Source organism: Staurois parvus, unplaced genomic scaffold (genome assembly GCF_062004578.1).
Source record: "Staurois parvus isolate SC_StPar_1 unplaced genomic scaffold, SC_StPar_1.0 ptg001376l, whole genome shotgun sequence".
In the NCBI taxonomy this organism is placed as follows: domain Eukaryota; kingdom Metazoa; phylum Chordata; class Amphibia; order Anura; family Ranidae; genus Staurois; species Staurois parvus.
In genome coordinates, this window is record NW_028319172.1 from 780,635 (window position 1) to 795,812 (window position 15,178).

General features: G+C 46.4%; 1 protein-coding gene across 1 annotated transcript in view; it reads left to right on the forward strand.

Moving 5' to 3' along the window:
• GNB3 (G protein subunit beta 3) overlaps positions 1-6,165 on the forward strand; it is an 89,318-nt gene extending 83,153 nt beyond the window's left edge. Inside the window, exons 9-10 of the mRNA XM_089661718.1 lie at positions 50-266; positions 1,987-6,165. Coding sequence (XP_089517844.1) covers positions 50-266; positions 1,987-2,093 — 324 coding nt within the window. The 3' untranslated portion in view covers positions 2,094-6,165. The remainder of the gene's footprint in view (positions 1-49; positions 267-1,986) is intronic.
• Positions 6,166-15,178: the final 9,013 nt, after the last annotated feature.

Here is a 15,178-nt window from a genome sequence, read left to right on the forward strand (position 1 = left end):
ATCACATGTATACCCATTCTTATCTTCTCTGCTTTCCTTCGGTATACAGTTCTTCCCCAGCGGTCAGGCTATATGTACGGGATCCGATGACGCCACCTGCCGCCTGTTTGACCTACGAGCTGACCAGGAGCTCAGCGTCTACTCCCAAGACAGCATCATCTGCGGCATCACCTCCGTGGCGTTCTCCCGCAGCGGGCGCATTCTCTTCGCTGGATATGATGATTTCAACTGCAACCTCTGGGACTCGCTAAAATGCGAAAGAGTCGGTGAGTTGAAAGACTATATTTTTCAAATAGGGGTGGAGTAGATCGGAGATCTTCATTAAAACTTAAAGTGTATAAAAAGGCATTTTTTTGAAAGTTTTGGATAGAGTGGGTAGGGGTCAGATCCATCGTCAAATGCTGATACCATCCAGGGATAACCCAACAAGTAAACATATAATGGTGGAGACTGATGCCTTCACTGTTATTATTATTATACAGGATTTATATGGCGCCAACAGTTTGCTCAGCACTTTACAATATAACGGGAGACAATACAGTAACAATACAGTTCAATACAAGAGGGTTAGGAGGGCCCTGATCCTTGGAACTTACAATCTAAGAGGGAGGGGCTGGTGGTACAAAAGGTAGTAACTGTGGGGGATGGACTGGTAGGAGGAGTAGAAGATTCCATTATTAGCTGATGGCAGGATAGGCTCCCCTGAAGAGAGAGGTTCTCAGAGATCGCTGAAAAGTGAGCAGAGTAGGCGATAGTCTGATAGATTGGGGTAGAGAGTTCCAGAGGATGGGGGAAGCTCTGGAGAAGTCCTGAGACTAGCATGGGAAAAGGAGACAAGGAAGCTAGAGAGCAGGAGGTCGTGCGAGGAGCGGAGAGTACGGTTTGGGTGATATTTGGAGACAAGATTGGTGATGTAATTTGGGGCGGAGTTATAAATGGCTTTATATGTGATTGTTAATGTTTTGAATTTTATCCGTTGGGCAATGGGAAGCCAGTGGAGGGATTGGCAGAGGGATGGAGGACACCGAGTGGAGGCCAGTAGAGGTATTGGCAGAGAGGGATGGAGGACACCGAGTGGAGGCCAGTGGAGGGATTGGCAGAGAGGGATGGAGGATACTGAATGGGGGCCAGTGGAGGGATTGGCAGAGAGGGATGGAGGACACTGAGTGGAGGCCAGTGGAGGGATTGGCAGAGAGGGGTGGAGGACACTGAGTGGAGGCCAGTGGAGGGATTGGCAGAGAGGGGTTGGAGGACACTGAGTGGAGGCCAGTGGAGGGATTGAGGACACTGAGTGGAGGCCAGTGGAGGGATTGGCAGAGAGGGGTGGAGGACACTGAGTGGAGGCCAGTGGAGGGATTGGCAGAGAGGGATGGAGGACACTGAGTGGAGGCCAGTGGAGGGATTGGCAGAGAGGAGTGGAGGACACTAAGTGGAAGCCAGTGAAAGGATTGGCAGACAGGGGTGGCAGATGCAGAACGGTTAGTGAGGTGGATGAGTCTGGCAGCAGCATTCATAATAGACTGAAGAGGGGATACCCTGCGATGAGGTCGGCCAATGAGGAGGGAGTTACAATAGTCAAGGCGAGAGGGGATAGCCTGCGATGAGGTACTACTATGAACTTAAAGCATACAGAATGAGAGAGCCTCGTGTTTATGACAAGTGCAGTATAGATTTATTAATCTTGATAGAACAATAATATATAAATTCAACGCATTTCGGGGGCTCACAACTTCCCTTTCATCTGGGCTTATATGTTGGAGGTTCTAGGAGAAATACTGGACAATGTGATCGAAGAATCAAGGACTAGTACAATGTTCTTGCTGGTTGTCAGACTGGTGCCCTCTAGCAGGTTCTCCAAATACATAGAGAACGCACCAGGAGGTGACACCAGAAGATGAGCTGAAAACCCAATCACATTGCAAAATGTCTTTTAGGTTAGGAGAAATGTATATGTCCATTTTTTAAAATGGTGGTGATTTTCCACAGGTGTCCTTTCCGGCCACGACAATCGCGTCAGCTGTCTTGGTGTCACCTCGGATGGCATGGCTGTGGCGACAGGATCATGGGACAGTTTCCTCAAGATCTGGAACTGAATACTTGCAATGCTATTTAATGCAGCAGAGACATAACCACTCCCCTCCCCCCTTCTTCACCCTATTCATCCCTATAAATGTACCTTCATTGACCCCCAACCTGCTCACCCTAGGGCTCCAGTCAGTGTTCCCGTTTCCTTCCCATCATTCTTTAGGGATTGTTTGGTGACATTGAGCCTTACGCTCACCAGGGTCTGCAGGAAGTCCTCCTCGTTGGATGTAGCAACCAGAAGCCCTCTATTTTATCTTTTCTTCCCTTGCTGCACTATAAAGACAACCTGGGAATCCAGTTGTTATGGACAGCAAAGACAGTTCCTCGTAGAGATACTCGATCCTCAGAGGGTACACTCCAGTCCTATACGACACACCATCTGCTGATTGCCTCCATTGTACGTTCATCTTCTGCACCTTCTCTGCTGGCTAAATACATTTCATTGCCGTATTCTCATCTTTTGAGCCCAGGAACAGGGCCGGGCAGGTTGTTCCCTGGTTCCAACCCTAACCTAGCTCTGAGCATACTACAGCTTCACCCACACACATACACCAGAGCCTAAGAGGGAGGTTGCACAGTATAGAGTCATGTACAGGCAACAGCCCCCAACAAGAATCTTTCTGTGATGCAAGTAGATTATGGCTGCAAAGGGTTATAAAAAGAATATTTAAATCTGATATGTGGCACTGACCCCCTCGGGAGCTGCTAAGTTTTTATGGGCCCTCGTAACCTCTCTACCAATGATTCGTCCCAGAGTTGCACCCAAACACTCACTGGGTCACCAGTGGCAACCAAATGACAGACTTATACTGAATCTTTTTTTTTTTTTTGGTTTAACGTCCGGGGGGAAGAGAGTTGGGGGTACAGGATACCCCAAAACAGCAGCAAAAACTCCTTCCACTCAATAGATTCTTCTAGTATTCTTGGCTTCCGCTAAAGGTTAATATAGAATTCTTTTATCCTCTGTCACTGGCGAACGTAGATTTGATAGGCCAGACAGACAGCGACATTTACTAATCTTCAGCCTTCAGAGGATAGTTAAGGCATGACTGGCAATCTTTAGTAGTGGACCTTCAAGTCGGGACCCGTAATGTGTAGTAGTGGACCATTCAACTTGGACTGGCAATTTGGCTTTTTTAAATCCTTTAGCCAAAACCATCAATCTGTACTAGTGGACCTTTTGCACCAGGGCTAGCAACTTGGCTTTCTTAAGCCCTTTAGCTGAGATGGGTAATCTGTAGCTGTGGACCTGTAAATCAAGACCAGCAATCTGTAGTGGTGGACCTTTAAGCCTGGACTGGCAATCTGTAGTGGTGGACCTTTAAGCCTGGACTGGCAATCTGTAGTGGTGGACATTTAAGTCGGGATTGGTAAAGTTTAGCAGTGGAGCTCTAAGCCGTGACTGACAATTTGTCTTTGTAAGACTTTAGTCGGGACCAGCAATCTGTAGTAGTGGACCTTTAAGCAAGGACTGGAAATGAGGCTTTGTTAAGCCCTTTAGCCAAGACAGGCAATCTGTAGTAGTGGACCTTTAAGCTGAGACCAGCAGTCTTTAGTGGTGGACCTTTAAGCTGGGAGCAGCAATCTGTCATAGTGGCAGTCTGTAGTAGTGGACATTTAAACTGAGACTAGCAATCTGTAGTAGTGGACCTTCAAGTCGGGATTGGTAAAGTTTAGCAGTGGAGCTCTAAGTAGTGACGGGCAATTTATCTTTTTAATATTTTAGTTGGGACCAGCAATCTGTAGTAGTGGACCTTTATGCCAGGACTGGCAGTTTGGCTTGGTTAAGCCCTTTAACCAAAGAAGGGCAATCTGTAGTAGTGGACCTTTAAGCCGAGACAAGCAATATGTAGTAGTGGACCTTTAAGTCGGGATTGACAAGTTTAGTAGTGGAGCTTAAAGCCAGGACTGGCAATTTGCCTTTGTAAGACTTTGGGTTGGGACCAGCAATCTGTAGTAGTGGACCTTTAAGTAAGGACTGTCAATTTGGTTTGGTTAAGCCCTTTAACCAAGATGGGCAATCCATAGTAGTGGACCTTTAGGTCGAGAATGGTAAAGTATAATGGTAAAGCTTTAAGCCTGGACTGGAAATTTGTCTTTGCAAGACTTTAGGTTGGGACCAGCAGTCTGTAAGAGCAGGCCTTTAGGCCAGGACTGGCAATTTGGTTTTATTAAGCCCTTTAGCTAGGACCGGCAATCTGTAGTAGTGGACCTTTAAGCTGAGACCATCGATCTTTAGTGATTTACCTTTAAGCCAGGACCGGCAATCTGTAGTGGTGGACCTTTAAGCTGAGACCATCAATCTTTAGTGGTGGACCCTTAAACCAGGACTGGCAAATCCCCAGGAATGAGAGTCGGGCTGTGCATACACCGTCATGAAACCCACAGCCTCTCTCGGAACCCACCAGGTCCCCTTGCCACGTGTGTCCCTTCTTCCATCCCTTCTTCCAAGGGGCAGTGCTGCCCCTCCTGAAAAGTGCTGCCCTAGGCAAATGCCTTGTTTGCCTTGTGGTAAATACACCCCTGAGGACAGGTAGCGGGTGAAGAAGACTGGAGGAGATCGGCACTGAAAAAGTTGAAGCAAGAGGCAATATTTATAACACAACATGTTTTAGCAAACAAAATGTCCTAAATGTCATTCAGATTAGGGTTGTGGGTCTATGCTAAGCTCCTAGCAGTGGCCATGTGCATGATATCTCAACATTAAGAAGATGATGGGCCCATCTTTCCAAAATACTCCTCGTCATAAAAAGAAAAACCAGGCAAGGCCTAGCTATTCTAGCCACCTTCTTCAATGTATATTATTTTCTCTGTAACTACAGGTGTACTTTAAATCTGACCTTCCTCTTAGTCTTGCCCAGGGGTGGACTGACCATTTGGAAACTCGGCACTGCCCGAGGGCCCGGGGTCAGTAGGGGGCCCCATGATATGCCCCTGGTACCTTTTTCATAGGCTTTTTTGAGTTTCGGCAAGGACACAGGGGCTCCATGATCCCCTATTGCCCAGGGGCCCCATGAGTTGTCAGTCTGCCCCTGGTCTTGCCCTGTTGTACTGGCATGACTTGCTCTGATTTCACTGCACACCAGGGGTGGACTGACCATTTGGAAACTCAGGCACTGCCCGAGGGCCCAGGGTCAGTAGGGGGCCCCATGAGATGCCCATGGTACCTTTTTCATAGGCTTTTTTGAGTTTGGGCAAGGACACAGGGGCCCCATGATTCCCTATTGCCCGGGGGCCCCATGAGTTGTCAGTCTGCTCCTGCTGCACGCTCTGAGCTTTTCACAATTGTGCATTAGAAGCTGCAGCCAGAAGTCAAGCCTGAAGACAGATAGGGCCCCTCTAATTTCCTCCCCCGCCTTATCCCTGGCCCGCCCCTGGATTTCAGTTCTGTCAATCATGGAGGCTCAGCATCACATGTAGGCCTTACATAGAAAGCTCTGAATGCAAATGAAGCCACTCTTCCAGACTGACACCAACCCAACAAGGCATTGCGATAACTTCCCCCAACAACCAGCCCACTGCTTGCATCACGACTGGGAGCTCTTTGAGGAGTACTGAGGCAGGGTGCTGTGACGTTTTTAGGAAGCTAACTACAGCACCCTGTCGACCTTTCCCACCAGCCATGATCTGCCTGCATCGCATAGAGAAGCACAGAGACTCAGTGATGAGATCACTGGGTCTAAAATAACGTATGCCATCAGATCAGAACGTTTTTATTTCAAAATTGAATTAGCATGTTGATTTTGAAGGGAAGGGGGGGGGGTGACCAGGGAAGGCAAAATATAAGCAGATACAATCTCAGTTGTAAAGTCTTTGTTGACCCCCCCCCCCGTCCTTGTTGTCCGCTCTCCCTCCATAAGTCCCTCAACAACACCAGAATCCAATACCTACCTTAACCCTTTCATTAATAATGTAGCCACCCCACCCGCCACGACACAACACTACTTGCTGCAGATGCTACACCTGTGTGTATATCTATTTTATTTATTATACTGAAGCCTTCCTCCCTTTTTCTGTCACTTTTTCAAATAAGTGTGTTTTATAGAAAGAGGAAAATAAAATCTATTTTAGGTCACGACAGCTAAAGTGTTCATTTGGCATCATTCAAAGGAGGGGAGATGCTTGAAGCTACCATCAGCGATCGCTGAACCAACGCAAAGGCTGACTCTAATGTTGTCTATGAAGGTTCTCCCTGATCCAGGTCCTGGTATAGCTAGAAGTCACATTCAGCCGAAATTGTTCTGCAATGTTGAAGACGTTTAGCTGCTTATCCAAAGAGTTTCCTTAAAACACAACTAAACTTGCAGCTTAAAGGGGTTGTAAACCTCAGACATGAAATATGAACAAAGCATATCCCTCTATTGTGTGTACTTGTCTCAGTCCAGAGCACTGGAATCTGCATGAGCCACTTCTGACAAGTTTTCCTGACACCAAGAATAAAAAGGTAGGGAGCTCCAGCGCAAAACCTGTGATTGACAGCCACAGCTCTGTTCTTGTGCGCTGTGTGGAGGAGGGGAGGTCCCTTCCCTCCAATCAGCTGTCAGAGCTCTTTTCACTGAGCTCTGCAGAGTGTAATTTCAGCTTCCCACCCAGGGGCGGACTGACCATTTGGAAACTTGGACACTGCCCGAGGGCCCGGGGTCAGTAGGGGGCCCCATGAGATGCCCCTGGTACCCTTTTCATAGGCTTTTTTGAGTTTGGGCAGGGACACAAGGGCGCCATGATCCCCTATTGCCCGGGGGCCCCATGAGTTGTCAGTCCGCCCCTGTTCCCACCCCTTGCTTTCTGAAAGCTTAGACAAACTGGATACATTCTGGGCTTTGAATGGATGTAGAGAAGACTGCAGATAAACAGATCTCTGTGTATCACCTGAGGCCAGTCACTTCACTGGGTATATGGAAGGGTTTTCAACCACTTTAAATTGGCAGGATACACGGCTCAAAAAAATGAAAAGAACACTTTGAAAACCCATCAGATCTCAATGGGAAGGAATCTCCTGCTGGATCTCTAAAGTGAAAAAATGGTGCAGCAGGCGAGTCCATTGTGCTGAAATGTCATTGCAGCAACTCAGAATGGTCCTCAGTAGTCTGTATGACCCCCACGTGGTTGTATGCATGCCTGACAACATAGGGGGAGGGGGGCTCCTAATGAGACCACGGATGGTGTCCTGGAGGAGTTCCTCCCAGATCTGGACCAGGGCGTCCCTGAGCTCCTGGACAGTCTGAGGTGCAACCTGGCGGCGTCGGATGGACCGAAACATGATATCCCAGAGGTGTTCTATTGGATTTAGGTCAGGCGAGCGTGGGGGCCATTCAATGGTATCAATTCCTTCATTCTCCAGGAACTGCCTGCATACTCTCCCCACATGAGGCAGGGCATTGTCCTGCATCAGGAGGAACCCAGGACCCACTGCACCAGTGTAGGGTCTGACAATGGGTCCAAGGATTTCATCCCGATACCTAATGGCAGTCAGGGTGCCATTGTCCAGCCTGTAGAGGTCTGTGCGTTCCTCCATGGATATGCCTCCCCAGACCGTCACTGACCCACCACCAAAACGGTCATACTGAACCATGTTACAGGCAGCAGAACGTTCTACACGGCTTCTCCAGACCCTTTCATGTCTGTCACATGTGCTCAGGGGGAACCTGCTCTCATCTGTGAAAAGCACAGGGTGCTGATGGTGGACCTACCAATTCTGGTGTTCAATGGCAAATGCCAATCGAGCTCTATGGTGCCGGGCAGTGAGCACAGGGCCCACTAGAGGACGTCGGGCCCTCAGGCCACCCTCATGATGTCTGTTTCTGATTATTTGGTCAGAGACATTCACACCAGTGGCCTGCTGGAGGTCATTTTGTAGGGCTCTGGCAAGGCTCATCCTGTTCCTCCTTGCACAAAGGAGCAGATACCGGTCCTGCTGATGTGTTAAGGACCTTCTACGGCCCTGTCCAGCTCTCCTAGAGTAACTGCCTGTCTCCTAGAATCTCCTCCATGCTCTTGAGACTGTGCTGGGAGACACAGCAAACCTTCTGCCAATGGCACGTATTGATGTGCCATCCTGGAGGAGTTGGACTGCCTGTGCAACCTCTGTAGGGTCCAGGTATGGCCTCATGCTACCAGTAGTGACACTGACCCTAGCCTAATGCAAAACTAGTGAAAAACAGTCAGAGTAGGGAAACAAAGGTCAGTGGCCTCCACCTGTAAAACCATTCCTGTTTTGGGGGTCATCTCATTGTTGCCCATCTAGTGCACCTGTTGTTAATTTCATTAACACCAAAGCAGCTGAAACTGCTTAACAACCCCCTCTGCTACTTACCTGACCAGATCAGTATCCCAGGAGTTTCATTGATTTGATGCTAGACTCTGATTAAAAGTGTTACTTTAATTTTTTTGAGCAGTGTACATTCCATGGGCATCAAAAGAAAAGGCGGGCAAAGTCTTACAGTTCTTTTTCATTAAAAAAGCAGCCACAGTTGGAGATAAAAAAAAGTCTGGCCCCTGCCAGCATGCTGCTGAGAAAGACCCTTGCTCTGTGTGTGGAAGCAGCGGTCCCTCTGCAGAGGTCTGATGCTATAGCTCCCCAATCAGCTGATACTCCCTGTTGACTGGAGAGCTATGGAGTTGACTCAGCAAAAAGAAAGGTTTTTATCGTGGTTTCCTGTTGGAACAGTTTCCCTTCATTTATTATCCTGTGACAACACCAGGACAGAAAGCGAAGGGAAAATCTCTGGAATGGGACCAAATACAACACAAAAAGAAAGACAAGGGTTTGAACTGTGTCTTATGCTATCCAAACCTAGCGTGATCATACACATAGCAACTTGTGACTGGTTTAGGTACAAGCGATAGCCAACAATTCATTATTGATTAAAATATCGAGCAATGTAACACATACTGTATAAAATGAAAATATCATTCATCAGAAACAATCTATTGAACACAAACATTTCATTGATCTGTATTATGATCGGTTGTCTGGCACACAGGCAAATATTCATTTGATCGATCAATAAAATTCTGCCATCTCCCAGATGGAACTCTGAACTCTTTTGAAACCTCTAGAAGGGCTCATACTGGAAAGTCAGCACCCCTCACTAGTGCCCTGCTGAGATTCTGCGTGCAAGCCTACCAGCCAACAAAGCGCGTGGTGTGGGTTATGCTTGAAGCAGATTCTGCAGAATAGAAGTTCCTTGGTGTGCCTGCATAATTCACTTCAGGGATATTTAAATAGTTTCCTTGAACTCCGGACTCAAGGTCTATCCAAAAACCTTTCCCCAAACTCAGGACTCCAGGGTTATCTAAAAGCATTTACCCAAACTCAGGACTCCAGGGTTATCCAAAAACCTTTCCCCAAACTCAGGACTCCAGAGTTATCCAAAAACCTTTCCCCAAACTCAGGACTCCATGGTTATCCAAAAACCTTTCCCCAAACTTAGAACTCCTGGGTTATCCAAAACCGTTTCCCCAAACTCAGGACTCCAGGGTTATACAAAACCGTTTCCCCAAACTCAGGAGTCAAGGGTTATCCAAAAACATTTCCCCAAACTCAGGACTCCAGGGATATCCAAACCCGTTTCCCCAAACTTAGGACTCCAGGGATATCCAAAACCGTTTCCCCAAACTCAGGACTCCAAGGTTATCAAAAAGCCTTTCCCCAAACTCGGGACTCCAGGGTTATCCAAAACCATTTCCCCAAACGTAGGACTCCAGGGTTATCCAAAACGTTTCCCCAAACTCAGGACTCCAGGGTTATCCAAAACATTTCCCCAAACTCAGGACTCCAGGGTTATCCAAAAACCTTTCCCCAAACTCAGGACTCCAGGGTTATACAAAAACCTTTCCCCAAACTCAGGACTCCAGGGTTATACAAAAACCTTTCCCCAAACTCAGGACTCCATGGTTATCCAAAAACCCTTCCCCAAACTCAGGACTCCAGGGTTATCCAAAACCATTTCCCCAAACTCAGGACTCCAGGGTTATCCAAAACCATTTCCCCAAACTTAGGACTCCAGGGTTATCCAAAATGTTTCCCCAAACTCAGGACTCCAGGGTTATCCAAAACATTTCCCCAAACTCAGGACTCCAGGGTTATCCAAAAACCTTTCCCCAAACTCTGGACTCCAGGGTTATCCAAAACGTTTCCCCAAACTCAGGACTCCAGGGTTATCCAAAACCATTTCCCCAAACTCAGGACTCCAGGGTTATCCGAAACCATTTCCCCGAACTCAGGATTCCAGGGTTATCCAGAATTGTTACCCTGAACTCAGGACTCCAAAGTTATCTGAAATAATTTTCTAGAAATTAGGACTCCAAGACTATCCAAAAAGATTTCCCCGAACTCTGGACACCAGGGCTACTTGATATCATCTCCCTAAACTCAGGACTCTAAGACTATCCAAAATCATTTCCCTGAACTCAGAACTCCAGGTTTATTCAAATTTGTTTCCCTGAAATCTGGATTCCAGGGCTATCTGCAATGATTTCCATCAGCCTAAGGATTTCAGGGATATCTGAAATCGCTTTCTAGAACTCAGGACTCTAAGACTATCCAAAATCATTTCCCAGAACTCAGGACACCAGGGCTATCTGAAATCGTCTCCCTAAACTCAGGACTCCAAGATTATCCAAATTTGTTTGCCTGCACTCAGAACTTCAGAAGTATCTGAAATCATTTCCCAGAACTCAGGACTCGAGGGATATCCAAAATCATATACCTGAACTCAGAACTTCAGGATTATCCAAATTCATTTACCTGAACTCAGCATTCCAGGGCTTTCAGAAATTGTTTCCCCTGAACTCAGGACTTTTGTTATTTTTGGTCCCTGGTGGGGAGATCAAATCCTGAGACCAAACAGCAGTCTTCTAACTAGACTAACTGGAGCTCTCCATGTCCTAAACTAGGGATAAAATGTCCCACATACGTGAGTATTTGGCCATCACAGTGGGCACTAAGATAGCATCCAATGGTTTCACCCTACAGGGACCTGAGGAGCCTCCAGCATGACAAAAACTCAGAGTAGTCTACATCACCACTCTGAGACCACTCCATAACTAATAACCCCGTTCTCCTCCTCTCTCAGGTTCTTGTATTGGGTAAATGTTCTCAATGACCATCTAGATCAGAAAATGGTTAACATTGTAATCTTTATTTAGTAGAGACTTTGGGGCAATTCCAGCACGGTGGTCCATTTCTTCCTCAATACAGACAGTGATGCATCACATCCTTCTTCCACAGTGTAACCAACATAGAATTATCCATTCAGGGAAACGATTTCTGAATTCTTTAAGGTGTCCTTTATAGGTACGAAGAGGAGAGCCTTAGTACCCACATTTGGCACCCAGCAAAAAGTACATTGTCTCTTTCAACATGACTGTCTCCTTCTACATCCTAACTCCAGCAGTGAGGAACCCCTCCTTGTACCCCAAAGGAGAAACTGTATATGTACATGTAGTTACATTTTAGCACAGATGGTCTTCACCCCAACAGAAAACCGTATCCTCCTTCCTCAAACAAGGCCTACTTCACTTCCCAACCAACCAACCCTCCCCCACTTCCCCACAAAGGACCTAAATACTACCCATGCCATGCTCTCTAGCAACATACTGGGGGAGTCTCACATAAAAGGAACCTACACCCTGGTACAAGCAGGCCTTCCACTAAAATGCAAACTACACTTATTTTGTTATAAAATGCTGTGCTATAGGAAAAAAATACTTTGGGAGAAACTCATAAAAATACTTACCTGCCTTGGTGAGGTGGCATGCCTTGGTGAGGTGGCATGCCTTGGTGAGGTGGCATGCCTTGGTAAGGTGACATGCCTTGGTGAGGTGGCATGCCTTGGGGAGGTGGCATGCCTTGGTGAGGTGGCATGCCTTGGGGAGGTGGCATGCCTTGGTGAGGTGGCATGCCTTGGGGAGGTGGCATGCCTTGGTAAGGTGGCATGCCTTGGTAAGGTGACATGCCTTGGTGAGGTGGCATGCCTTGGGGAGGTGGCATGCCTTGGTGAGGTGGCATGCCTTGGGGAGGTGGCATGCCTTGGTGAGGTGGCATGCCTTGGTAAGGTGGCATGCCTTGGTAAGGTGGCATGCCTTGGTGAGGTGGCATGCCTTGGGGAGGTGGCATGCCTTGGTGAGGTGGCATGCCTTGGGGAGGTGGCATGCCTTGGGGAGGTGGCATGCCTTGGTGAGGTGGCATGCCTTGGTGAGGTGGCATGCCTTGGTAAGGTGGCATGCCTTGGGGAGGTGGCATGCCTTGGTGAGGTGGCATCAGTGGGTCTTCTTGAAGGATCCTGAGATAGTTGAGGTTCCTAAACCCCACAGGCACATGCTCCTGGACAATGCACTAGTGTCCTCTCATGAGAATCGGGATCCTGAGCTTTCCCAAGATCCCCTTCTGTGATTGGACAGTAAAGACAAGGAAGAAGGGCGGTCATTTCTCTGTCACTCCTCCTTTCACAATGTTCCTTGCCAGCACATGTGCACTGCAGCACACCTGATAGGTTGAAAGCTGCTAGTGGTTCCCTCTCCTCTCCCTGTCTGAGTTCTGCTGTACAGGAGATCACAGGAGGCTGCTGTCAACTCAAATTCAGTGATTCAATGAACACATCTATGGTGTTTTATATCTCATTAAAGCTCAGCTTTAACACAGTTCTATATCACAAGTGTAATAAAAGCGCCACACCCTTAATACTTTAAAGCAGCAATTCCACCTCAAAGAAACCAAATAAATTTCTTAGTGCTATAACTTAAATCAAGGAATGCGCTAAAACCACAAACTATTCCTAATTTAGTGTAGAAACATTAGTGCAAAAGATATATATATCTATTATCAATTAATATCAAAAAATATCAAAATTATGTGCAAAACATAAGTAATTTAAATAATTAAATTTGTGAATATAAAAAAACAAAAATGTCCAATTCTGAATTTCTTCAAATGTCCAAATAAATCCTTTCCAAATTCAGGTGCTCTCAAAGAAATTGTGCCAAAATCCACCACCAAAAGTAAAGTTGGGTAACTCACCAGAGCTCCATGCTGATCAATCTCTAGATCAGCAAAAAACGCTTTTTTTGCTGATCTAGAGATTGATCAGCATGGAGCTCTGGTGAGTTACCCAACTTTACTTTTGGTGGTGGATTTTGGCACAATTTCTTTGAGAGCACCTGAATTTGGAAAGGATTTATTTGGACATTTGAAGAAATTCAGAATTGGACATTTTTGTTTTTTTATATTCACAAATTTAATTATTTAAATTACTTATGTTTTGCACATAATTTTGATATTTTTTGATATTAATTGATAATAGATATATATATATCTTTTGCACTAATGTTTCTACACTAAATTAGGAATAGTTTGTGGTTTTAGCGCATTCCTTGATTTAAGTTTTAACACAGTTCTGCCTTATTTACTAAGCTGAGCGAGCATTCAGTTTGCAAATTAAACTTTGTCTAACACTTCCATAAATCATCTCCACCAGGAACCATGAGGAGAAATGGTTCAGGAGCTTCTTTTGGTGTGACATTGTGTATTTTGTCCCCATAGTCTTCAATGGGGGGGAGGATGTGTTTGGAAATCATGAAAATACCGGCTCACAAGTGCGAAAACACCAAAGCCGCTCTGCATCCAACATCCAACTGCAAGGCTTGGGTGGGTCACCAACTCCTACAGCGTGGTCCTCTTGGAAAGACAAGGCATGGTCGCGTGTGCATTTTGGATTTTCTTCCCTTCCTCGGAGTGCTGATGATCTCAAGCTGAAGGACTGAACTAAAGATCGGGTATATTATAAATAAATCAATATCTACAATCACACAAATTACTTCTTTTAATGGAATATACACATATTACTGGCAGCACAGTGGCTGAATGGTTAGCACTTCCACCGGGCAGTACTCGGGTCGTTGGTTCAAATCCTAACCACGGCACCAGCTGTCTGGAGTTTGCATGTTCTCCCTGTGCCTGCGTGGGTTTCCTCTGAGTACTCCAGTTGCCTCCCACACTCCAAAGACATGCTGGTAGGTTAATTGGATCCTGCCCAAATTGGCCCTAGTATGTGTATGTATGCATAAAAAGTGCAGCGCTAGTAACAGGGGCGGACTGACCATTTGGAAACTCAGGCACTGCCCGAGGGCCTGGGGTCAGTAGGGGGCCCCATGAGATGCCCCTGGTACCCTTTTCATAGGCTTTTTGAGTTTGGGCAAAGACACAGGGGCCCCATGATCCCTTATTGCGCGGGGGCCCCATGAGTTGTCAATCCGCCCCTGGCTAGTAATATGAAAAGGAGGAACCGACACACCCGTGACATCATTGCCGCCGGAGCCACGTGAAGGTCCGGCAGCCATCTTTAAACTGGTTAGTGCTGCCTATACTCTGCATTGTACCCTTATTTTACAATCATTTCTGATTGGAATAAAGTTGTTTTAAGTACTACACTATGGGCATTCGTTTTGTGGCTCTTTCTATGAGCTATTAAGCCTACAGATGACACTCAACTACCAGTATCCAGAGGAAGGAAGCCCTGTAACCAGCTGAGAACCCATCCAACCTAAAGGGGACCTCTGGATCGGCAGATCTCTACCTTAAACCCAAGACCTGCTGCTGCGCTGACCTATTCCTAGAAGGAAGCTCACCAGTTACCTGCTATACCCCACCTGCCTAAGTGGTCCACGGTGGATATATTTACATGCGCATTACCTATGCGCTTCTGGTGAGTGCGCAATTTTACCATTGTTTCCAGGCATACGTTTTTCACTACAAGGAGGGATCTTATACATATTTTATTAACTTAATTTGTGACTTTTATGAACTTTCAGTTTTACTTCATTTTTTCATATTACTAGTGCTGCACTTTTTATGCATAGTCTGTTTGGGGTTCATTTGGTTACCTTTAGTGCTACAGCTGCTATATCATATCCTACCATATACCTGGCCCTAGTATATGAATGTGAGTTAGGGACCTTAGATTGTACGCCCCTTGAGGGTTAGGGACTGATGTGAATGTACAATATATATGGAAAGTGCTGCATAAATTGACAGCGCTATATAAGTACCTGAAATAAATAAAATACTCTACAGATGTTAAAAAATGAATCAGTA